Source organism: Mobula hypostoma, chromosome 24 (assembly GCF_963921235.1).
Source record: "Mobula hypostoma chromosome 24, sMobHyp1.1, whole genome shotgun sequence".
Lineage (NCBI taxonomy): Eukaryota > Metazoa > Chordata > Chondrichthyes > Myliobatiformes > Myliobatidae > Mobula > Mobula hypostoma.
Genome location: NC_086120.1, coordinates 23,953,439 through 23,979,885, shown reverse-complemented (window position 1 = coordinate 23,979,885; position 26,447 = coordinate 23,953,439). Strand labels below are relative to the sequence as shown.

Below are 26,447 nucleotides of genomic sequence, written 5' to 3'. Positions count from 1 at the left end.
GTTATTATTGATCAACATGGATTGAGACAATGAAACAGAATTAGGCAATTCAGACCATCAAGTTTGCTCTGCCATTCAATCATGGTCAATTTATTTTCCCTCTCAACCCCATTTTCCTATATTCTCCCAGAAACTTTTGATGCCATTACTAATCAATAACCTATTAACCTCTGCTTTAAATATACCCATTGACTCGGCTTCCACAGCCATCTGTGTCAACGAATTCCACAGATTAACCACTCTCTAGCTAAAGAAGTTCCTTCTCATCTCTGTTATAAATGGGCATTGTTCTATGCTGGGGCTGTGTCCCCTTGTCCTAAATTCTCTCACTTTTGGAAATATCCTCTCCACGTCCACTGTATCTCAGCCTTTCAAAATTCAGTAGGCTTCAATGAGATCCACCCTTAATTCTTCTAAACTCCAGTGAATACATACCCAATGTCATCAAATTAACCCTTTCATTTCCAAGATTCTCATAAACCCCTCTGGACCTCTCCAAAGCCAGCACATCAGTTCTTAAATACACAACCCAAAACTGCTCACAATACTTCAAATGTGGTCTGACTAATGCCTTAAAGCTTCAGCTTTAAGTCTACTAGTAAGCAAGTCAATGATCCAGTTACAAAAGGGAGATACAGAGGACCACATTTTGAAACTTGTTGATTAGTATTGAGGGAATGATGGTGTTAAACACCAAAATATATTGACAATAAGTTCCAAGGTAATATAAAGCTTAAACATTGTAAATTACTACAAACGTTTGTATTTCAGAGGAATAAATTTCAAATAAAGTCACAAAGGAGTAAATTTACATTGTTTGTTTTTAAGTTATTCTGATGCCATATAAAGGAACCAGTGCAAACATATTTCACTGTAAGTTAAAGAGTGTAATGAAATTTACAAGTGAAGACATAATTAATGCACCTTGGAGAAGTACCAGATATGTTCATCGCTCTTACGAACACACAGCAAGACTTACAATTTATTTTCAGAAGTGCATCATGCAATTTGAAATCAGACCAACTTCACTGAAAGCTTATTCAATCCTACTATCAATACAAAATTATCTCATTAGCAGATACAAGGAGGACACAGGAACAGGACTGACCATTTATCATTGAAGCATGTTCTGCCATTCAATTGAATGGAGATTAATACAAAACCTGAACGGGCTGGAAACACTTAACAGGCCAGGCAGTCTCTGTGAAAGGGGAAACAGAGACAAGGCTTTCAGTCAAAGACCCTAGTTAACATTGGGGAAAGAGCAAAATAAGATAGCTTAAATTGTAGAGAAGCTGGGGGTACTGCACAGATAGGCCAAATTGATAGGACAAGGCCATATCAAATGAGTAAACAAGGGCAATTAGATGATTGCTTCTTTGTCTACGTTGCTAACAGTACGGGTTTTGGCTATAACCAGGGCAGGCTGTACCAGTAGAGAAAAACAGCCAAAATTCAATGATGGATGACTTACAATAGAAATGGACTGTTCTTATTGGAAAATTCAAAAGTCTGTAAGGCTACAACAAGCTCGAAAGATGAGGTGCTGTATCTGAAACTTGTACTGGGCCTTGTTATACTGGTGTAACTGATAATGACAGAATGGGACTGCAACAGAGAAGCCAGGCGGTAAGTAACAATTAGCTCAGCAAGCCAACCCAGCATCTCGGGTCTGTGCAACCTGACATGCTGGGCATATTCCACTGAACTAATATTAGTATCAAAGTGCAATCCTATTTAACTGATCCCCTTTACCCATTTGCTCCAAACACACCAACACACATTCCCTTTACTCTTGTTCATTTCTCCTTCCTCAACCACCACAACTTAAAACCAATGTGTTTTCCCCTCTTTCACATTTCCAATGAAAGACCTCTGACTCAATGTCAACTTGGTTTCTGTTTCCAAAAATGCTGCCTGATTCAAGAATTTCTAACATTGCTTTTTTTTGTATTTCCAGCACCTAGACAATTATGATTTACACATACAATGCCCATGCATGGATCTCAGTAAACAAAAACTAATCACTTTAAGGGCATTGAATTAAAGATTTAATAAGAAAACTGATGAGGCAAAGTGATATTGGAAAAGGAAGTTCAGGAGTCAAAACCAAATCCAAAGATAACACGAAGAACAAAGAAATGAAACTGCTTTATAAAAAAAAAATCCCTCAATGTTTCTTGATGTTTTTTTCTGTGTTTGTTCCTTCATTGGCATCAAATAAGCACATAAACACAACCAATACGTTTAGCTTAATTCTCTTTAATTTTCACCATTTGTCTGCCCTGGTATCTTAATATTTACAATTTAGTTAACAAGGGATCTCATCACAAATGTTACTAAATGCGGATTGATTTTGGGAAGGTGTCATAAATTACAGCTTGAATTAAACAAAATGCAAGTAGGCAGACCAACGACACAAGAAACTAATGGCAAGGCAGGCACATATAAATAGGAAAATAAATATACACTTAGTACCTGCAGTATAGTCAGAGAATTAAGACAGCTGTAAGGAAGAAACAGAACTTATGGTCCAGTAGCCAAATGCACAGCCATCAATAGTGTGATGATTAACATCAGGGATCCCCAGGCAGCCAGATTTGGAGAAGTAGAGAGGCTAAAAGCAAAGATGAATCCAACAGAAGGTTTTAAAATAAGGATGAAATTTTTAAAACTTAAGCATTGCCATATATAGAGAACAATGCAAGCTGGTAATACAGTACTAGTGGACAAAAAGGATTTGGGACAAGAAAGGAATAATTTGGGATGAGTTAATGTTTATACAAGCAGAAAGTGCTAGAGTTATCTTTCTCAGAAAGATCATAGATAAGCACAGTTTACAAGGCTGGGTAAGGGTCAAGTGGAGGAGAAAATACAGATAGAATAGGAGGGTTTTGGCTCAATTAGGCAGCTGCCCCATCAGGCCAAAGTTTAATGGAAATAGTTTGAAAGGTATAAAAATTTCAAACAACTGCTTAACTGAATACAATGTTTGTATATTTAAATTAAATACAGAACAAGTTAGCACACTATCAATACTATACTATAAAACTGTAACAGTTCCCAATACTTAAAGGAATTCATCCAGTATACTCTGCCCTGTTGGTTTGTAAATGAACAAAAGCAGTGCAGATACCTTCACACAACGCTTTCAATCTACATCCCCCAAATCTTCATTTTCAAAGATTCAAAGTACATTATCAAAGTAGTACCTATGCAGTATACAAGCCAGAGATTAGTTTTTCCCCCACAGATAGCCACGAAACAAAGAAGCATCAATGGAACCCCTTCAAAGAAAACAACACCCAAAGTGCAAAAAAAAGTTGTGCAGATGGCAAAATTGAGTGAAAAGCACAAATGCAAAACATCAAACTACAGTAATTGAAACAGTTTACCAATGTTCACAACAGGAATTCTGCAGATGCTGGAAATTCAAGCAACACACATAAAAGTTGCTGGTGAACGCAGCAGGCCAGGCAGCATCTCTAGGAAGAGGTGCAGTTGACGTTTCAGGCCGAGATCTGAAATGTCGACTGCACCTCTTCCTAGAGATGCTGCCTGGCCTGCTGCGTTCACCAGCAACTCTTATGTGTGTTACCAATGTTCAGTTTAGTTCAGTTCAATTTAGTGCTGTGCCGTTTGATGACTGCAAGGCAGAGCGGGAGAGAGGGACCAGCCAAACATCCTTGGTATGTGTCTGGTGCTGTCAGGTTTTTTAAAAAAAATCTTCTGCATGGTTAGGAGGGGATAAAGAGAGAATGTCTGGGGTGGGTGGGGTCTTTTGTTATGTTGACTGCCTTACTTGGGTAGCAAGAAGCGTGGACAGCTTATGGAGCAGAGGCTGGTTTACATGACGTCCACAATTCTCTTCAGTTTCTTGCAGTCATTGGCTTGACAGTTGCCATAGCAAGCCATGTTGCATCTGGAAAGGATGCTTTCTATGGTACATCAATAAAAATTGGTGAGTGTCAAAGGTGACATGCCAAATTTCTTTAGTGTCCCAAGGAGCACTTTTACAATAAAATCATATTTTTGTTAAAGTTTTTCTTTTGGGAAAGCATACATTTGCAAAAGATTTACTACGTATCGGGGGAAAAAGTGGATCATGCTCTTGCTAAATTCGAACCTTCAGTGAAATATTTCAATGCTATTCAGAAGCTTTCAGGCATCACAAACTCTTAACCAGCTACAGATCCTCAATTTACTTGGAGTAGTCTGGTTAAAACAAAAGCTTGAGCTCTCTTCTAACAGAATCTCTAGTTAAATAACAATATATTCAGCCTGGCATTTCAATTCACTGCCAACACTCTGCCAGACGTACAGTAACCTTTACTTTATTGTTGCCAAACAATTGATATTAGAGCATACAATCATCACAGTGATATTTGATTCTGCACTTCACGCTCCCTGGAGTACAAATCGATAGTAAAAATTTAAATTATAAATCATAAATAGAAAACAGAAAAGGGAAAGTAAGGTAGTGCAAAAAAACCAAGAGGCAGGTCCAGATATTTGGAGGGTATGGCTCAGATCTGGGTCAGGATCGGTTCAGCAGTCTTATCACAGTTGGAAAGAAGCTGTTCCTAAATCTGGCTGTACGAGTCTTCTATGAGATTTACGGGCATGAAAAGTCCATGTTCTATCACTGATTTATCCAGAACTAGTTCACTTGACCTGGTTTACTGAAGTCAGATGCACTCACTCGCACACACAAACACACATGGGACCTTCACCTACAGTCGTACAAAGCTTTAGTGTGTGCAATTTTGTTAATTTGTTTATAAATTATAAGGCAGTGTAGTGCAGAGCAGACTTGCTAGAATAATACCTGGACTGCCAAGATTTAGTTACAAGGTGAAATTTCATAAATCAAGGCTGCATTCCTTCAAACTTACAAGATTATTCCTCAAGCTATATGAGAAACAGATAGAGGGTGGAATTATGAGAAACCATATCCAATGGTTGGAGAATCTAAGACTACCAAGGATAGCGTACACATTTGTTGTCCTTTCAAAAGTCAAGTTAGGAAACATGTCTAAAGGCAAGTAAAGCCTTGAAAATTGCTGTAAATGATTGCTACTAGGTTAATAATTAATTTAAAATCTAAAGCAGATCAGCTTCCATTAACTAAAGTATTGAGATATGAGGAAAAGTGTTCTTATGAAGTAACACAACAGAATAAACAGTCAACGTTTCCCAGCTTTTTATTCCACCATTTCCCCCCTTCCTTTCCAGTCCTGATGAAGGGTCTTGGCCTGAAACGTTGACTGTTTATTTGTCTCCACAGACGCTGCCTGACATGCTGAGTTCCTCCAGCACTTCGTGTGTGTTGCTCTGGATTTCCAGTGTTTGCAGAATCTATGTTTAAGGGGTAACATGTCAACTACAGGACTTAAAACAAATATAATTCTTCATTTAAGTGTCTCAGCTTTCCTCACTCATTCTCTGCTGCCCAACAGCACCGCTAGAAAACAAGGGGTGGGTGGAGGGGAATCTGCAGTAACCTTTCAGCGTTACTTTCAATACTCTGTCAGCAAATACACAATGCTTTCGAGAGTGGGGGTGGGGTAGACAAGATATGAACCCACTTCTTGAATCCCCAGTGATCATCATCCCATAAAGCTTCAATTATGTAACTAATTCTGAGCAGATTAAACATCAACCTGCACAGACTCATGTTGGTTTTTAAGATTTATCAGTCAATTAGAGCCAATAATATAATGGCCCATTATATAATACCCCTGTCTAAGCAGTGACTTCTAGATAGGAACATAACTGAGGTATGATAAACAAATTTTATGTAATTGCTTGGAGTAATTGCCTACTGACACATTAACAGTACAATTTACAGTATTTAATATAAACAGTAAAACAAATTTAGATTTGATATACAGCTTCAACATGCAAGACAAAAGGCCATAAATACTGCATATTAAAGTTATTCAAGTCTATTCAAATACACTTCAAGTAACTCAGCTTTAACTAAAAACACATGCAGGTCAGCCCTTGCCCGGAGAGGTGCTTGATACAAGATGAAGGTGAAAGATCAAGAAAAAAGTTTTGCGACACCAGGTCAATTGGGCAAGAAACCAGCACCCATCATAGATAATGTTACCTTGCATCAGCTTCAGCCAACTCAAAGGCTCTGGGATCTTAACTATACTCTCATTATGAAGGTTCCAAAATGGATTAGAACTGGATGGCTAAACACTAAATGATTACTTAAAAAGCATTCAGTCCAAGAGGAAGTGAAAACCAGTCTGAAACCCAAGGATGAATTATGTTTATGGGTGATTTACAGATGTATTTTATAAAGTTCCATGGAATCCTTAAAACAATGTAAGCCCCAAAATATGAAGCAGTTTCATTTTATATGATTATCTCCCCCAAAAGTGCATAGTACCTTTACAAAATGAATAGAACAGTTCAACAGCACCTTCCAAATGGCAATTATAGGCAGGCAAAAGAAGCTGGCAATGATACACAAATCTCCAAAAAAAAAGATATTGGTTATAGACAATTATATATTGTGTAGTTGAGAAAAATGTTTCTCCATTTTAAAGGTCTTTCTTTAAAAGACCAATCCTCAAATAAATGTTTAGATTTTAAGAATATACATGGGATTCCAGTTAATTGCGCCATCAGTTAATCGGGGAAGCTGTGTATTTGGGACAACTCTTAAAGAACAAATCGAGAAAATAGCTGGGATACCCTTTGTTTATTTGGGACACTATGCTGCTTAAATGAGACAGGAGACTATTGCCAAATAGTTTAACTTTGTGCACTTGTGTGGTCATCTGAAACTACACTAAGAGCAAACAACTTTTAAGTAAGTGTCAGTTTTGAATGTTTGTGTTCAAAATGCAGTGATTTTTGTCACTGTTAGAGAGAAATAAGCAGCAAGATACTAAATGCGGTTTTGCTTGCTGCAATTTCAAGCATTCAGGCTTGAAAATCTCAGGAATGGCCAGAAGTGATTTCACTACTTCAGTAAGTTAGGAACTATGAAGAATTTGAAGGTATCAACAATTATCTTAAATGTGACAATAAAATGAAGAATCATCAAATACAATGTATGCAAACAGTCCATTATCTGCACTAGGTTGCTGTGCCGATGTCGTTCATTTACAATCACTCAAAACAAATCACAGAAGCGTACACTGGATGAATTCCTCCATCGATAAATATTAGGAACTGATAGACAGTTTTATAGCACTGTAATAGTGTTAAAATTCATTCTTCATTTAAATACATAATGCTCTTCAGTTAACCAGTAGTGCGAATTTTTTTATATCTTTTCAACTATTTCCATGAAACTTCAGTAGATCGAGGCAGCTGCTCAATTGGGCCAAAATGTACCTGGTGGGTCCCAATTAACTGGAATCCAATGTAGTTATGAAACATCCTGTGTTTTTAAAACTTAGAATTCAGTTTTGACCTTTCAAAAGATGTTAGTCTACAAGCAAAGTCGTCATCAGGATGAGAGTAACATTTGGTACACTTTGCCTCTATTCTCTGGGGACATGTACACATGTTTATCTTGACCCATCGGTTTCAATCTGGAAGACTTCACAGATGACTACTGAAGCAGAGGAGCAAGGAACTATTCACACCAGTGCCAAGTAGAGTGCTCTATCACGCCTGATAACCAAGATCTTCCCAGTTACTGACAAGACAGCGCCGCTTCTACAAACCCAAATATTGATTGGCCTTTCCAATCTATTCCAGCAGTTCTTGTTACACTTCAGCCCTTTCAAAGTGGATCCTAGAACCTACAGGTAGTCAGATCTAATGGTGAAAAGGATGTTGGAATGATCTGGCCACTTGATAAGCAGGGTGTTGCTATTCCTGTGGATGGCCTCCACAGGAGGTAGGGTGGGTATTGCTGACCATTCTGCGAACTTAGCATAGATCTGAGCAAAAGTTTGCAGCATTATCAACATACAGGGATGTTATAACTTGTGCCTCCAATGACTGGCAATGTCACCCCTCTTTTGTTTTCATTCTTCCTGGTGGATTCAAAGTGTTCCAAACAACACAAAGACAGGAAAGAGTGGACAACACTGCCCGACTCCAGACAATGTTAAAACTAACCATTTCCCACCCACTGATTTGGACTGCACTCCAGATATCTGTGTAGGGTGGTGGATCAAATTTCTGATTCCCTCTCCAAACAAAAATAAAATTAACAGAACAAGTCCATCATGTCTGTGTTTGATGTGCTGTTGAAGGCCTGCTTCTGGTCTAACTCAAGGATGTCAGAAGATTTTCCTCCCATGAGCAGTACAGGCTTACTCTGGGTGGATCATCAGTCTCACAGCAGATTTGACCTGGCTGATGATGGCCTTGGACAGGATCTTTTCATCTACATTCAACAGTGAAATGAGCCAACAATTCTTATGTCCTCTGTCTTCCACTTCTGCTTGGTGATGAGGGTTTTTATACCCTTTCTCAAGGACTCTGACATGCTGCCAGCCACAAGCATATGTTTCCAGCAGGTCCAGGCCCATCCTGTCCCACAGAACTGAATACAGCTCTGCCAATAAGCTGTTGATTTAGGTGCCAAGAAAATGGATGGAACCGGTCAGGTCCTCCCGCAATTGTCGCTGGTCCAAATGCTTCATTTACTGTCATCTCGCACATGGAAAATTCTGAGGGGATGTGCTGTCCGTGGCCTTACTGTTACACAGATGGGGATAAAAGAATCTGCAATTCTCAGTACGTCTGTCTGTGAGATGTTACTGAGCCAGCCTCTTACTTACAAAGCTCTACCGTAAACCTTTTGGAAGTGTGACCACGTCACATCTTGTTTGACAAAGTGAACTGCAGAATTTCATGGCAAAGAACACAATTTGTTGGAGTTTTGCTGTCACATCCACCCTCCCTCCCCCAAATGACTGCAGATGTTATTGCAAGTCTGAAGTTGGCAAAATTCCCTCTGACTGTCCTTTAAGGACACTTTTAGAGGATGAAGAATCTCTTGATTGCTTGGTTGGCTCCCACCAGTGAATCAGAGAGTCAAGGAGGGGCTTTAAGGTTATCCAACCTATGTAATCCCAATTTAGCTCCAGGAAGCTCTCTAGGATCAGCACCTTAACATTTAATATCCATGTCTCAACTTGCACTTTGATCCTCCTGCAGGTGACAGAATGTATGAAGGCCGCAATGGTCAGAGGAACATTGGCATGACAGCAGTGAATCTGACTAGCATTGTCTTTGACACAAAATCTATCTGGGACCTCACTGAGCTACCCATCCCAGTTCAAATATGCTGCAGCTGAGCTCCAAATGCAAGAGCGCTGAAGGCATTGCACAGCTTTGCATCTTTAACGATTTCCATTAGGAGCCTAGAGCTGCTGCCCAGTCTCCTGTAGGAATGCTAGATCATCCAACTATGTCAATGATACTGTTTGGTCAATACACATTAATTAGCCAGAGTGGATTGTTACAGTACATTTCATTAGCCACAAGGAGATACCATCCACCACATTTTTGACTTCAGCCATACAGAAGCTACCTCTCCTCAGTAGAATTCCCAGACAAGATGCAAGTCCATCATTCCTACCCCACTCCCCAACCATATAGACAATCACTGGGACAACCATCACAACTATCTCTGATAGTTACGGATGTGTGCCAGCCTACTCATTGCCCTTTATTCCCCATTATATTTACTCTTAGAAGTCTGTTGTCTCTTGGGTAGTGGGTTCAGGGACTTTTTTTTCTTTTTACCACCTGCCAATCCACTTGTTCCTCTGCCATTCCCTCTGCTAATGACTCCTCCTCCTCTCAGTGAGGGGCCTGGAAGCTTACAACTAGCATTTGGAAGCTCGTGGTACATGGTCATCCTGTCTTTGCCTTCATACTAGTAGATGTGTAATCATCACTTCTCTTGGGAGAGGGGTGCTGTTGCCAGGTATAGACATATTTTGGGCAGGACTTGTAGAGATGGCCTGCCACCTGGCACTTGCTGGTCCCAATCCTGAATAGGTCTTTGATATCCACACAGCTCCCTTAATGCAAAGAGCCAGGAACAAGAAGCCCTCTACAATAGGCACATGTGCATTGAACATGTTATCACACATCTGTTCTAGGAGGAGAGGGTGAAGAGTGGCAGCACTTTTAGTAGTGACAGTAGAACCTCATTTCCCTTCTTCCAGCAGTCCTGCAGCATCTCTGTCATCCCACCAGGTTCTTGAAGGCAACGTCAAAGTACATATTGCCTGGGAAGTCCTGGAGGCAGTAGATGTCCTTCACCTCAAACTTGTGGCAATCCATTAGAACCTTTTACATGAAGAGATTCCTTGTGTAGAGGCTCCCCTTCATGAGGTCATTCATCACCACCCTGATAATGATCCCAATACCCTTTCCTCCTCACTATAGTTATCCTGACGCAGCCGGTTGTATTTAGCATTGTTAGTTGCTAGAAAGAGAAGCTCAATTGGTTTCCCAAACAGCATCAAGATCCATCCTTAAATCAGTAGCCACTTGATCACAAAGAGTCACAGTTGTCTTCCTTCTTCAACTTGAGTTCATCCACAAATCTACTTCGAAGATCAGCCTCCGTGATAACTGCCTTGTGAAACAGCATTTCTAATCACGGTCTCTGATTTGCACCAAAACCTACATACTGACATGTTAATAATTTACCAGTATATTAATACAACAGAAAGTTACATCAATATACAGGCAGCAGGTGAACAAAAACCTAGCCAAAGAGCACATGAAGGGAGAATCACCAATAGTGCTGCAAATTAGAAAATTACAGGAGAACAGAGATTCCTACATTTATGTCAGGAGGATGCTCTGAAAATAACATCAAACTATTTGGAAAGACATGAAATTTTAAAACTGAGCCTGCTACATGTAAGCAACAACATAATATGAGATTTGTTTCAAGTCTGGGGATAAGCAGATATTTGGATGAATTATGAAGTGTGGGAGAGAGGAGGTCAATAAGGAGCATTGAAGTGGTAAACAGAATAAAAGCACAGCTACAGGTTTCAGAATAACTAAAGGCAGAGTTATCATGGAACAATTATATTTAGAGATTCATTTGGGGGTCAAATGGGATGTCAGGAATCTGGCTTGTGTTCTAGCCACAAATAACAGAGAAAGTGGCCAGAGGGCCTGAAGGCAATGGCTTCTATCTTCCCAATGTTTAGCTGGAGAAAATTTAGACTCATCCAATAATGGATGATGGACAAGCAACCTGATAAAGAGATAGAATGATAGGATAGTGGCTGCACCAAAGAACATGACATGTTTCTGAACCTTGTTCATGGCTTTGTAATACATTGCAGGTGATGGGAGCACATCACAAAGACTAACCACAGAAAGTTGGGCAGTATACAACTTTCTATAGGCTACTTAATTTCAAATTACTTCTTGATAGCAACTTCAACAGTCTACAATGACATGAGAATACTGCACCTGTTAAATTCCCCTGCAGGTCAAGTGTCAGGCTAATTTGGACACATCTCCACTGCTTGGTCAAAGTTATGAAACTTCCCTCATAAAAGTGCAGAGACTATACACATTGAAAGTGGAAGGAAACCATCACCACCCCAAGGGGCAACAGGAGAGCACAATGAAATGACAAGCATGCTAAGTGAATCCTAGAATGTTTCTTTTACCCCCAAAATGAATGGATCTACTCGAAAATGAGAATCCCACCAAAAACATTAGACAATATTACCATCTATGACCATCCTATCTGATGCACTACAGTGAAGCAAAGCATCATTCCTTGTACCACCCCGCACTCCACCTTACCCCATCAACCCAAAAGTACCTCACATACCCAATCTAATAAAAGACAAACACATGAAACAAAAACTGATAGAGCTGGAAATAATTATATATTTGACCTGAAACATCATTCTTCACTCCACAGATGCTACAAGACTCAGCCCCTCCATGTTAAACAAAGTCACACAGAGGCTTCCGCCATTAAGGGAATCCACTCCAACATCCTGGAATAAGTACTGTGCTGTTCAGCAAGTGGCGAAGGGGGCAGGATCGTGAGGTCTGGAAGCCCCTAGCCAAGAGCTGGCACGTGGGGCAATGGGTGCTTGATTCAGTCATCGAGCTCTTGGATGAGGCAGAAAGAGCCCTTCAGCACCTGCACCCATGACAGAGCAGACTTATTTAGGCTCCACTCTGCTCACACCACTTGGGGGTCTTGAAAAGATGCCCTAAAAATAGCCACCTCCTGGCTGGATGGCTGTGTCCAGAGGGATCACCACGTGGTCAGAAACAAAGAAGTATGAACTTTTTTGAGCCTGGAATGCACATAAACTGATAGTGCAACCAGTGATCGGCCAGAGAGGAAAACAGATTGGAGAACTGAGGAAGTGCCAGATTCACCTAGCTGCTCTTTCTAAAACCCATCTGGCAGATGAGGGCAACTGGGGGAGAAAGGTAGTTAAATCTTCCTCTGGAAAGAGAATGCAGCTGACAAGCCGGGGATCCATGGTGTTGGTTTGAAATAAGGAACCAGTTTGTCAGTCAAATCTGACTTTCCCCATGACCAGTGAACATCTCATGACAATCCATTTGGTACTTACCAACAACTAAATGGCAACTGTCATGAGCGCTTGTGCACCAACCCTAGACTCACGTGAGCATGAAAAGGAGGCCTTCTATGTTTACATAGACATGACATCGTCAAGCATCCTCAAGAAGATAGCTCTCTTAGGGGACTTCAATGCCAGGATCTGCTGAGACTTCAACCTTTGGAAGGGTACCATAGGACATCAACTCAAACAGAGCACACGTCACCACGTGTGATGAGCACAACCTAATAACAAACACTCTTCCGCCAGAAAAACAAATTCAAAGCACTTTGTCAGCACCGCTAATCCAAACAGTGGCATCGCATTGACTATGTCATCTTCCAAGCTAGGAACTGCCGTGAAGTGAACATCACAAGGGGTCATGATTGGCACAGACAACTGTTGAACCGATCATCACCTAATCCACTCCACCGTGTCCATCAGGCTCACATATCGAAACCTTATAAAGAATTGTACAGCCAATTCATTTTAAATGCCCTAAAATAATACCATGTTTTTTTTTAAATCATCCCATGTTCCATAACTTTTACAACAGAATTTCGACAGCCACAAATGATCTCATTCATGCTCATTTTAATAAACTCTTATACTGACGACACTTTGTCCATTCCAAATGATTACATTTAAATTAACCTCACTAAATTTGCAAATATTCAGTCTGTAAGAGGAGACAACCTTTTGTGGAGGGTACACATTCTCAATGAATAATTTTCCCAGTTCTGTCAGAATAAGGTGCAACTGCGTAACTTCATTCAGACTAAGATGGAGATTGAGACTGTTAATCCTGATGTAAGGTCCCCATCCAAAATGTCAACCATCCCTACACCTTCATAACCATGCCTGATCCACTGAATTCCTCCAGCAGTGCGTTTATTGCTTTAGGTTACAGAGTTTATAGCAACTGCAGTCTCTTGTGCCTCCAGACTGAGACAGCAGTGAGCCATGCCTGTTAGAACTTGTCAATCATGCATGGATGATGCTAAGATTTACACAGCACACATCGAGACTAATCTATCAATTACTGGTAATCACCCATCTTCACTTTTTTTTAAAACCAGTGTGCCCTTCAGATGCATTCTTCCAATGGGAAGTGAACTTTCCAGATTGGTGATAGCACTTTGCTGATCAAAGATGAGCAGCTCTACCCTTGAATGGCCTTGACAACTAATGAGACCCTTCCCCCCATGCTTAACAAGCCATAGCTGTAAATAACCACAAAATTAAGGTGTCACAATTGTCAAAACAGTCAATTGAATGTTTGAGAGAGTCCAGCCTGCTGAGTTCCTCCAGCATTTTGTGTGTGTTACAATCTGGCTGGAGAAAAAAAATAGGACAGGATTGGATCCTAAATACTGTGCCTATATAAAAAAAAGTATCCCCCCCCCGAAAGTTAGCACGTTTTGTTGTTTTACAACATTGAATCAGTGGATTTTTTTTGACACTGACCAACAGAAAAATACTCACATGTCAAAGTGAAAGCAGGTCTCCACAAAGTGAATTACAAATACAAAACAAAATAATTGATTGTATAAGTATTCACCCTCTAATATGCCACACCAAATCATCACTGGTGCAGCCAATTGGTTTTAGAAGTCACATAATTCATTAAACGGAGATCTGTTTTTGGAGACCTGTGTGTAGTCAAGGTGTTTCAATTGAATGTAGTAAAAATAGACGTTCATCTGGAAGGTCCAAATGCTGGTGAGTCAGTATTCTGGCAAAAACTACACCATGAGGACAAAAGAACACTCCAAGCAACTCCACAAAATGGTAATTGAAAAGCACAAGTCAGGTGATGGATTCAAGAAAATTTCCAAGCCACTGAATATCTCTTGGAGTACAGTTAAGTCAATCATCAAGAAATGGACATAATATGGGACAGCTGTAAATCTGCCTCGAGCAAGCTGTCCTCAAAAGCTGAGTGACCATGCAAGAAGGGGACTAGTGAGGGAGGCCACCAAGAGACCCATGACAACTCTGGGAAGTTACAAGTCCTACTGGCTGAGATGGGAGACTGCCAAAGAGAAAGCTACTGTTGAAAAAAAACTCACATGAAATCTCAGCTAGTTTCCAGAAGGCATGTAGGAGACTAAGTCAGCTGGAAGGTTGATGAAACCAAAATTGAGCTTTTTGGCCATCAGACTAAACACTGCACATCATCAAAACCTCTCCATCCCTACCGTGAAGCATGGCGGTGGGGATGTTTCACTGCAGCAGGCCCCAGAAGCTTTGTGAAGTTAGAGGGCAAAATGAATGCAGCAAAGCACAGGGAAATCCTCGAGAAAAACCTGATGCAGTCTGCAAAAGAACTGCAACTTGGGAGAAGATTTGTTTACTAGCAAGATAATGATTCCAAGCATAAAGCCAAAGCTATACAGGAATGGCTTAAAAACAAAGTTAATGTCCTGAAGTGGCCAAGTCAGAGTCCAGACCTCAATCCAATTGAGAATTTGTGGCTGGACTTGAAAAGGGCTGTTCACTCATGATCCCCACGCAATCCAACAGAGATCTATCCACACAGACTCAAGGCTGTAGTTGCTGCCAAAGGTGCATCTACTAAATACTGACTTGAAGGGGGTGGGTAATTATGGAATCAATTATTTTGTGTTTAATAATTGTAATAAATCTTGACCAATTTGTAGAGAATTGTTTTCACTTTGACACTGTTGATCAATGTCAAAAAATCCAAATTAAATCCATTGTGATTCAATGTTGTAAAGCAATAATACATGAAAACTTCCGGGGGGTGGGGGGGATGAATACTTTTTATAGGCAATGTATATCAAAGTCAGACAAAACAGAAAGTAGAATGAATGGCGAGGGAAGAGGGGATTGTAAGGTAGTGAGTGCAAGCATTAAGAAAAGCATTGTAGCACCAGAGGAATGTGACAGTACAACAGAATGTTTAGAATTAAAAATCTGATTCCACTTTTAGCAGTAATCTGTACAGCACTACAGGACTGATTTTGCAGCAGAAATTTTATAGGTAAATTGTAGTGATGTGCAGAAAGAATAAAAACTTCAAAAATCCAAATGTTCTGGATCAGCAAAAACAAGAATTACAAACAGGATGGGGTTTACGAAGTGTGTTCGCAAGAACTTCTTTAGTCTAGGTTGATCGCATTGCTGGGCTTAGTTCTGGAACTGACCAAGGCCAAGTGGCCCAATCACTGTGGCAATATCTAGAAGACAGAACATATGATTTAGAATTGCTCCTGAAAGGATACAGGTAACACAAAGGTAAAATTAGCCAAGAAAAGAATGAGAATAGACTTGGCCCAGGAAAATTGGAGTCAAAGCTTAGCAGACAGAATTGTAATTGAATAATGAGAGCTCTTTAAAAGAGATAGTTTTGCTAAATTCTAGGTACATTCCCACAAAGAACAAAGATGGAGTAAGGCAGAGCAGAAAAAAAATACAACTGATGTCACGTTATTAACAGACAAGTGAGGATCAAACAGTTGGAAATGGAATTGATTTATTATTGTCACATGTACCTAGGCACAATCAAAGCTGGTCCTCCATACTATCCACACAGATCACATCATTACATAGTACACCAAGATAATACAAGTAAAACAATAACAGAATGTAGAACATAATGTGACAGCTAGAGAGAAAATACAGTGTACACAGTCAATAACCTGCAAGGTCATAACAAGGTAGATTCTGAGGTCAAGCATCTATCTTATCATTCCAAGGAACTATTCAATAGTATAACAGCAGGGTAAAAGCTGTCCTTGAGCCTGTCCGAGTGCAGAGATACGTCAGAACGCAAGTATGGGAAGCAAAAAGCACGAACAAAAACTGGCAGCATACAAGAAGAAAATCCAAAACAAAAAATTCCATGGCTATATTATTGAAAAAGCAAAAGGAGATGGAATTAATCAGGGAAGAAAAAGGAAATTTACTTGGAGGCAGAGGGCGAGGCTGAGGTAATAAATCAGTTTCATCAGAAATAAGGTCCAGCAAAATCTCAAAAGGACGATTGAGATTCTGAATGGGTTAAAAATTGATCAAGTGCAAGCATGACAAAGACTCCACTTGAACATGCTGGATGACCACTTCACAGAATACCTCTTTCTAGTTCCCAATGAAGACCTTGGAATTCCAGTTCCCTGATGTTTTGACTCTCCATCTCTTCCCCCCACCACCTGTTTCTGTCCTCTGACAATGTTCCAAACAAAGCCAATGCAAGTTTGGGCCCAAAAGCAAGTACTTCATTTTCTCACCAAACAACAACCCTTGATACTCAACACTGAATTTGACTTCTAATGTTAATCGTGCAACATCAAAAGATAACTCTCCATTACAAATGCCTACTGACAATAGACAACAGGTGCAGGAGTAGGCCATTCAGCCCTTCGAGCCAGCACCGTCATTCACTGTGATCATGGCTGATCATCCACAATCAGTACCCTCTTCCTGCCTTCTCCCCATATCCCTTGACTCCGCTATCTTTAAGAGCTCTATCTAACTCTTTCTTGAAAGAATCCAGAGAATTGGCCTCCACTGCCTTCTGAGGCAGAGCATTCCACAGAACCACAACCCTCTGTGTGAATGCTGGGTAGTTTCAGCACTTACTTTGGATTTCCAGGAATCAAGTTTTGTTTTATTTCTTCACACTCTCCAGTCCATATTCAACTTCAATTTACATGCCCTCAGACAAGCTGGGGGGAAAAAGCCTTCACCATCCTCTACAGCTGACTACACCACCTGCAGTATCATTCACCCCATCACAGACATTGCTGATGTTCTCTCTGTTCCTCAGCAACTCAAAACAGGCTTGATTTCTAACTTAATGGTTCTGATGAAAGCATCAGCATGCAACATCAAGCCTGTTCCTCTCCACACAAATGGCAAGTGCTTTCAACATTTTTGTTTATAAAAAGCTGGAAGGTTAGCTGCACCTAGCAAATAAATAATCTGGTCCAAATGGGTGTTCGCACAAAAGCAGAAAAATTCTACAAGGTATGATCATAATCTTCTAAGCACCTTCAAACTTAGCCATGGTGCCACAGGACTAAAAAAAAATTGCAAATATTACATTTTTCTTCTGACCAGTCAGTTTAACCTCAGTGGTGGGGCAAGTTCAAAACAACAAGCAGGGATAGAATCAGTAACATTTGACAAGTATGAATTGATTATAGAGCCAGATATAATTTGTTAAAGGGAAATAATAACTAATTAACCAATCTAGTGATAACAGAGATTCAAAGGAAGTGTGATTGACATGATATACAGTATAGACTCCCAGAGGGTATTTGATAAAGTGTCACAATGATGTTACAGCTCAGGAATGACATGAAGGCTTTGAGCGAGTCCAGTCAGATTTAGCAAAATGATTCCTGGATGAGGAACTTTCATCACAGAGATAGTCTGAAGAAGCTGGGGTTATTTCCTTTGAAAAGATTGTACGAAGATCGGATTGAATTTAAAATGACAATCATAGGCAGTTAGTAGATGGTCAAGATCTAAAATATATAGAAAAAACAAAATGGTTACATTAGAAAAAAGATACGATAATTCTTTTTCATAAGTGGCTAACATGTTCTACTGAAAGGTACAACAAAATCAGATGTACCTGCTGCCTTCAAAACAGAGCTGAAAGAAAGATTTTGCAGGACAATGGGAAAAGTGGTGAAATCAAACTAGCTAGAGCACTCTGGTATAGTCTGGTCGTAACTGAGTGGCCTTCAGCCATACTCAATTGTGATTAAAAGAACAATGGCTGATTTTTGATAGAAATCATTGATTTCAAGACTACCTCATACAATGGCAGAAGCAGATGCAAACATATACAGAATGTTAACCAAATGGCCAGATAGTCATTTCTGGGAATTGTAAAAATTGATATCCTAAATGCCTACATGGAGCAAAAAAATCATAGGTGAACCTACAGTTCAAAGATAGAGGGGCATGATCCAGGTAATCAACCATTTTGTTTTCTGTAGAAATTGGAATAGGGTTATTTTCTATAGACCAGCAAAATGAGTAGCAAATATTACTATTTTAGGCTTTGCTCAGAAATAACATTTCAGAACACATAGTACTTTACTAACCTCCCATTCCCTTGGTGTATTGTGTATTGGGTGCAGGTGATTTTTTTTAAACAATGCCAACAACCAAGGTTAGCACTGGAACACTGAGCACTATGTAACTCATCGATAGCTTACATTTCCAGCTTATGCACAGGCTAACCAGTGTTACTCTTTTGAGTAAAGGGCAATAAGTGCCATCATTTATAGGTGTAGCTGCCACTAGATATTTGGAAACTTCATCCAGATTACTAAATTGAGGAACACACGCAACATGCTGGAGGAGCTCAGCGGGTCAGGCAGCATCTATGGAGGGAAATGAACAGAATACACTTCAGCCAAGATCTTTCCTCAGGGCTGAACAAGAAGGGGGAAGAAGCCAGAATAAAGTGGGGGAAGGGAAGGAGTACAAAATGCCAGGTAATAAGTGAGGGGGAGGGGGAGGTAAATTGAGGTTTTTTGGCTGATATATCTATACTGAATTCATATTAAATAGGGACAGGGAAGGAAGTAGAGTTAGGGGTAAGAGCATGTGGCAGATCCAAAATGCAAGCATCTTCAAAAAGTTGAGAGTTTTCACCTTTATCGGCCATTACAAATATTGAGGTAGAGTGAATGCTGAATATTTTACTTTGAAATTTTAATCAACCACTTTTGGGAATTATGTACAGACCTGAAACCTGGGACATAAATAAAAGGAACACCTACAATAATGTCTCTGAATAAATATTCTCCTATTACATGTAATATATACGGGCAAGCTAGTACTCTTCTCTTTGACCCTTATTCAGAATCCTTCCATTCCTCATTCTTTGTCCTTTTTATTTTTCCACTCTCGTTCAGATTTATTGTCAATTGACTGTACATATATACTGCCAAATGAAACAATGTTCCAGTGCACCCACAATACACAAATCACACAGCACAGAACATTACCACAAGTTGATAAAATATAGTTCAAAATGCATGTAGTGAGCAGCACAGGTAAATAGTAAACGGCTGTCCTGGTAACAAGACCTTGGTGATGACAGGGTATTCATTAGTCTCAGAGCCTGAGGGAAGAAGCTGTTAGCCAGTCTGGCAGTCCTAGTGCTGATGCTCCTGTACCTCTTTCCTGATGGTAGTGGGTCAAAGAGACTGTGGGATGGGTGGTAGGGATCCTCAGCAATGCCTCGTGTCCTTCTTATACAATGCTCCTGGTAAACATCTTAAATAGAGGGAAGGGAGACCCTGGTGATCCTCTCGGCAGATTTTACTATCCTCTGTAGGGCCTTGGGTCTGAAGCCTTGCTACTTCCAATTTTTCAGTCCAAAGCAAAGGAATTCCACTTCATAAAATTTGCAGTGCAATGATTTCAGCCTGACTAGTCCATGCCATTTAACCCGAGTCTCTTCTTACCTCCTTCTCACAACTTACTGTTTTTTTTAAACTGAACAGTGTAGCTGAATTGGCAGAACCGACCTCAATATCAAACATATTTGGAAATCTTTATAAACCCTCATGTTCAATATTGAGAAATGCAAAGACTTGCCCAATATTGCACTTTGAATCATATTACAAGCAGAATGAGGCCCCTTGCCCAATAGCCTGGCAAGAGCTCTATTTAATCTTCGTGATTAACCCCTCTCCCCTTCTCCTTCCTTCTCCATGAGCATGTAGCATTCCACCTCGTCTTTCATTTATGCCTTTTGTAGTTATGCCAGATTTTGTTTTCAGGCATTACATTTCAGACCACAGAACTTTAAAGAGCAGGAATCAACCCCTAACTTCCAGAAACTACTGAACTTGGGCAGAACACACCTTTTAGTGAATATTTGCAAATGCCTCATTTATATTCAGTGGTCCAGAGTCAAGGAATTCACAAACTACAAAATTAGCAAGCTAAAACCACAGTGCCTAACAAGTGATGCAAGGAAGCAAGGTCAAGATGATTTAGAACAGCATTATTCCATAGCACTCTTGAAACAGTGGTACGTGGCCAAATAATTGGTCAGCTTCTTTTTGTTCGAACACAAATGGATTAACAAAATAAGCTCTATTTTGATGATACCTTTAGCATCGGTTAAACTATATGAGCCAGAGCCATGTAAAGGAGATATTAGAGGACAAGAAGTTAAGACAAACTCATCTGTTTCAAAGTGTAATCAAAGAAAGAAGGCAAAGTTTAGGAAGAAAGTTTGACTGCTAAAGGATTTTGGCAAGTAAATGTGGACACAATCAAGATGCAGATAGATATGGACAATAGGGTGAAGCAGACTGAAAGAGGGAGATGTCATGGAGGAATCTGTAAACAATTAGCACCAAAGGGGCTTCCCTTCCTCCACCATCAACGCTGCCCTCAACAGCATCTCTTCCATTTCACGCACATCTGCCCTTACCCCATTCTCCACCACCCTACCAAGGATAAGGTTCCTCTTGTCCTCACCTACCACCCCACCAGCCTTTGCGCCCAGCACACAATTCTCTGTAACTTCCACCATCTCCAACAAGTTCCCACCACCAAGCACATCTTTCCCTCCCCCAATACCCAAACTTTCTGCTTTCTGCAGGAATCGCTCCCTATGTGACACCCTTGTCCATTCGCCCCTCCCCACTGATCTCCCTCCTGGCACTTATCCTTGCAAGCAGATCAAGTGCTTCACCTGCCCCTATACCTCCTCCCTCACTACCATTCAGGGCCCCAACAGTCCTTCCAGGTGAAACGGGATATCCCAGTGGACACCCATTTTAATTCCACTTCCCATTCCCACAGGCCAATCTATGGCCTCCTCTACTGTCGCGATGAAGCCACACTCAGGTTGTAGCTTCCAACCTGATGGCATGAACATTGATTTCTCAAACTTCCAATAATGCCCCCACCCCCCCCACCAACCATTCCCCATCCCTTTATCCCTCCCCCACCTTATCTCCTTGCCCACCCATCACCACCTTCTCCACCTTCCCCACCTTTTCTTTCTTCAATGGCCTTCTGTCCTCTATCAGATTCCCCTTGTCCAGTTCTGTATCTCTTTCACCAATCTAATTCTCAGCTCTTTACTTCATCTCCCCCTCCCAGTTTCACCTATCACCTTATGTTTCTCTCCTCCCCCCCACCTTTTAAATCTACTCATCTTTTTTTCTCCAATCCTGCCGAAGGATCTCGGCCTGAATCGTCGACTGTACTTTCCCCCAACAGATGCTGCCTGGCCTACTGAGTTCCTCCAGCATTTTTTGTGTTGTTGAGCCACTATTTACTTGGCTTAAATGACAGGACACCACTAAAGAAAAAGTTTGTGAACCCTTTGCAATAACCTGCATTTCTGCATTAATTACTCATAAAATATGGTCAGAGCTTCGTCCAGGTCACAATAATAGACAAACACAATCTACATAAATTAATAACACAAACAATTGTACTTCTCCTCATCCATACTGGGTACACCATTTAAACAATCAAAGTCTAGGTTCAAAAAAGAATGTGAACCTCTGGGGTAATGCCTTCTACAGAAGCTCTTTGGAGTCAGGTGCTCCAATCAATGAGATGAGATTGAAGGTGTGGGTTGTAGAGGTGCCCTGCCGTATAAAAAAGACACACGAAGTCAGGTTACTTCTCAACTTTCAGATGATCTTAGAAGAACTGTAGAGATGCATAAAGCTGGAAGAGGCTACAAGAGTGTTTCTAAAGACCTGAGTGTTCATCAGCCCACAGTAAGAGAAATTGTCTACAAATAGGAGGAAATTCAGTATTGTTGCTGCTCTCCAGCAAAGATCAACAAGAGCACAATGCTGAAGGAAATGAAGAACCACCCAAGGGTAATAGCAAATGACCTGCAGAAATCTCTCTGCTCACTATAAAAAAAACACTGAACAAGAATGATGTTCATGGAAGGACCTCATGGAGGAAACCACTGGTCTCCAAAAAAACATTGCTGCATGTTTCAGGTTTGCAAAAGACCACCTGAATGTTCTACAACACTTCTGGGACAATGATTTTGTGGTCAGATGAGACAAAAGTTGAACTTACTGGCAGAAATGTACTGCTATGTCTGAAGGGAAAAGAGCACTGCACACCAACACTAAAATCTCATCCCAACTGTGAAGCATGGTGGAAGGAGCATCATGGTTTGGGGCTGCTTTGCTACCTCAGGGCATGGACAGTTTTCAATCGTTGAGGGAACAAAATCTTACAGGAGAATGTCAGGGTAGCAGGCCGTCACCTGAAGCTGAACAGAAGTTGGACGACGCAACAAGACAATGATCTGAAACACAAGAGTAAATCTACAGCGGAATGGTTTAAAAAGAAAATTTGTGTTTTGGAATAGCCATCAGAGTCCAGAATTTAACCAAATTGAGACACTGTGGTATGACTTGGAGGGCTGTTCATGCAAGGTATGCCACAAATATTGATGAACGGAAACAGTTTTGTATGAAGGAATGGTCTAAAATTCCTTCTCACCCTTGTGCAAGTCTGATCAGTAGCTACAGAAAACATTTGGTGGAGGTTATTGCTGCTAAAGGAGTTTCTATCAGTTATTAAATACAAAGGTTCACATAAGTTTTCCAGCTTGGACTGTGAATGATTGAACAATCTGTTCAATAAAGACATGAAAAGTACAATAGTTTGCGTGTTATTAGTTTAGGCAAATTATTGTGACATAGATGAAGATCAGACTGCATTGAGTAATTATTGCACAAAAGCAGTTGATTGCAAAGGGTTCATAAACTTTTTCTTGCAATTATAATTGTTTCCAATCTACTAGCCTTTCTGCATTAATCTTCACTCAGCCGATCTGACACAGCATTTAAGTTCACATGAATTACTGCAACATTCTAACTCTGATCATTTTATCTGTTGTTACTATTTCCCTCCCACCCCACCCCATATGATCAGTATCAGATTTAATACTTGGCCTACACAACTTAATTCCTCCTGCCATCGCAGATCTTTCATTCCTTGAAAGAAGATCACAGCCGGGAGCTTACACATCATTCCAAAAGGCCAGGCAAGTGGACAAAGGGAGTGGAGCACTTTGTTTTTTTAAAAAAATTGAGTCAAATACTTACAAAGAAATGAGAGAATTACAAGATGTAGTATCGTGAGTAGAATTAAGAAACTACAAGGGTAAAAAGACTGTGATGACCTCCAAAAAGTTGCCAGGATGTGGGGTACAAACTATGAGAGATAGAAAAGGCATGATGTTTCAGGTACTTGGAGGCACATACAAAGTCAGTATGGTTTCCTTAAGGGGAAATCTTGCCTGACAGATCTACTGGAATTCTTTGAGGAAGTAACATGCAGGATAGACAAAGGGAAGTCCATGGATATTGTTTAATTGGATTTTAGAAGACCTTTGACAAGGCACCACATGAAGCTGCAGAACAAGATAAGAGCTCATGGTATTACAGGAAAAATACTACCATGGAAAGAGATTGTCTGACTGACAAGAGGCAAAGAGTGTGAATAAAGGAGGCCTTTCAGGTTGGCCAGTAACCAGCAGCATTCCAAGGGGGTTGATGTTGGGCGCACTGCTTTTCACGTTATATGTTAATGATCTGGAAAACAGAATTGATGGCACAGTGACCAAGTTTGCAGATAATACAATGACAGGTGGAGAAGCAGGTTGTATTAATAAAGCAGCGATTCTGTAGAAGAGGATGGACAGATTAGGAGAATGGATAAAGATGTGGCCGATGGAATATAGCATAGGTAAGTGTATGGCCATGCACTTTGGTAGAACTAATAAAGTGTAGACCATTTTCTAAAGGGGGGGGGGATTCAAAAATCAGATGTGCAAAGTTACCTGGGAGTCCTCGTGCTGGATTTTCTGAAGATTAGCTTGCAGTTTGAATCGGTGGCAAGGAAGGCAAAGTTAGCATTAATTTCCAAACAACTAGAATATAAAAGCATGGATGTAATGCTGGAACTCTATAAGCCATTAGTCAGACCCCACCTGGAGTACTGAGAGCAGATTTGGGCTCCTTATCCAAGAAAGGATGTGCCAACATTGGGTGCGGGGAGATTTGTGAAAATTATCCCAAGAATGAGAAGGTTAGTTTAGGAGGAACATTTGATGACTCTGGGACATGTACTCTGTAGTTTAGAAGACGGCAAGTTGTGGGGGGGGGGGGGGAGAAAAAGAATCTCATTGAAACTTACTGAATATTGAAAGGCCTAGACAGAGTGGACATGCAGAGGATGTTTCCAACAGTGGTAGAGTATAGGACCAGAGGGCACAGCCTCTGAACAGAGATGAGGAGGAATTTCTTTTGCAGGCAGGTGGTAAATCTGTGAAATTCATTGCCACAGGTGGCTGTAGAGGCCAAGACATTTGGTATTTTTAACAATGAGTTTAATAGATTCTTGATTATTAAGGACATCAAATGGTGCAGAATGAAGGACGGAGAATTGGGTTGAGAAGGAAAATAAAATTAGCCATGATTGAATTGCAAAACAGATTCAAAAGGCAGAATGGCTTTTATGACTTATGGCCTTATGAATGTCGTACAGCCAAATCTTTGAGTCTTAATCCAATATACTCATGGTTCTGATAATCTGACCATTTATTTTTGATAAATTCATAGTTTTGGACAAGCTCGTCCACCACACCTTAAATGACGGTACTCATAGTGGGCATAATGATCCAGCCTTGACGTATTCCATCCATCCTTTCTAGTCCTTGTATAAACAAATCACATCTGCTTCACCAACGCGAAAATTATCTAATTTACCCAAAAACATTTACCACAAAGGTATGCCAGAGAAGTTACATCTTACACAAATCGGATTGTTTACACACACCTCACATCTTCCATAAGAAATCGGATATATTCAGCAACACATCCTTTCATGAAGGTTCATCCATTCAACAAGATCACGCCTCATCTGAGAACTGACTCCACTTTAATGCGTTACCTCAAAATATCTCACCCCTTTCTCTACAGCCAACCATTCAGACCTTAACATCGCAGCCCCTCCCTAAAGGAGGCTCCGCACACTTCAACAGATAACCTCTGAAGACACTATCACCCCTCCTTTCAATCTACTCGCCCCTCCTACTGAAATTTCATCCCTTTAATTAATCCCACTCCTCCAGAGCACGCAACACCCAACATACACCTCCCCGAAATACAATAACTCCACTCTCCACTCCTCGTCCCCCGTCGGAAAAACATAACCCACGCCTCAAAACCAGACCCCGCCTTGGCCCATTAACCCTTCCTCCTGGGCCCATAGATCGAAGTCCTGTCCCTCCCGGGAGCTGTCTCTGCCTTACCGTGCCTCCGTCCTTGATGATGATTTTCTTGGCTAGCAGGACGCTGCGATTCAGCCGCTTCTTTTTCTTTCCTTGAGTCATTTTGCTCACGCGGCCCGAGCCGGCTCGACCTGCCTCATCGCCATAGAAACGGCCGGAACCGACAGCCGCCCCGATTCCCGTCCGCCATTTCCCGCAGACAGACACCGCCGCCGCCGCCTCAACCGAACTTCGCCTGCTGCCCAATTGCCGACCGCCTGCCCGGCCTTGCGTGCGTGACGTAGCCAAACCTGCTAGTGCAATCCCGTAACCCCACCTGCATCATGCGGAAACCACGCCCACGTATGGCCAGAGACCCGCCCACTAGATGTTAAACTCAGCGCACACGCCACCAGAAAGCGCGCCCATTGTGCGTTTGAAACCACGCCCATTTCCCCTGAACCGCGCCTGTCATCCGTTCTCATTGGTCGCGGCTGATCACGCAGTTTGACGCAATAAGCCCCTGCCTGAGAGGCCGGTGGCAAAATCAATCACCGAGCTCGTCCCTCTTCGCCATGTCATTGGTCCGGTTGGAGCATGTGATTATCGGGGTGACGTCA

The 26,447-nt window shown here is 41.0% G+C and overlaps 1 protein-coding gene across 3 annotated transcripts in view; it reads right to left on the bottom strand.

The window, feature by feature from the left end:
* LOC134337437 (hippocampus abundant transcript 1 protein-like) overlaps nucleotides 1–26,145 on the bottom strand; it is a 74,213-nt gene extending 48,068 nt beyond the window's left edge. Inside the window, exon 1 of one of the 3 annotated variants that reach the window (XM_063032440.1) lies at nucleotides 25,870–26,145. In XM_063032440.1, coding sequence (XP_062888510.1) covers nucleotides 25,870–25,950 — 81 coding nt within the window. In that variant the 5' untranslated portion in view covers nucleotides 25,951–26,145. Of the gene's footprint in view, nucleotides 1–19,723; nucleotides 20,917–25,394; nucleotides 25,687–25,869 lie in introns of those variants that run through there. The other 2 variants (XM_063032442.1, XM_063032441.1) reach the window with 2 other exon arrangements.
* Between the last annotated feature and the right edge of the window lie 302 nt (nucleotides 26,146–26,447).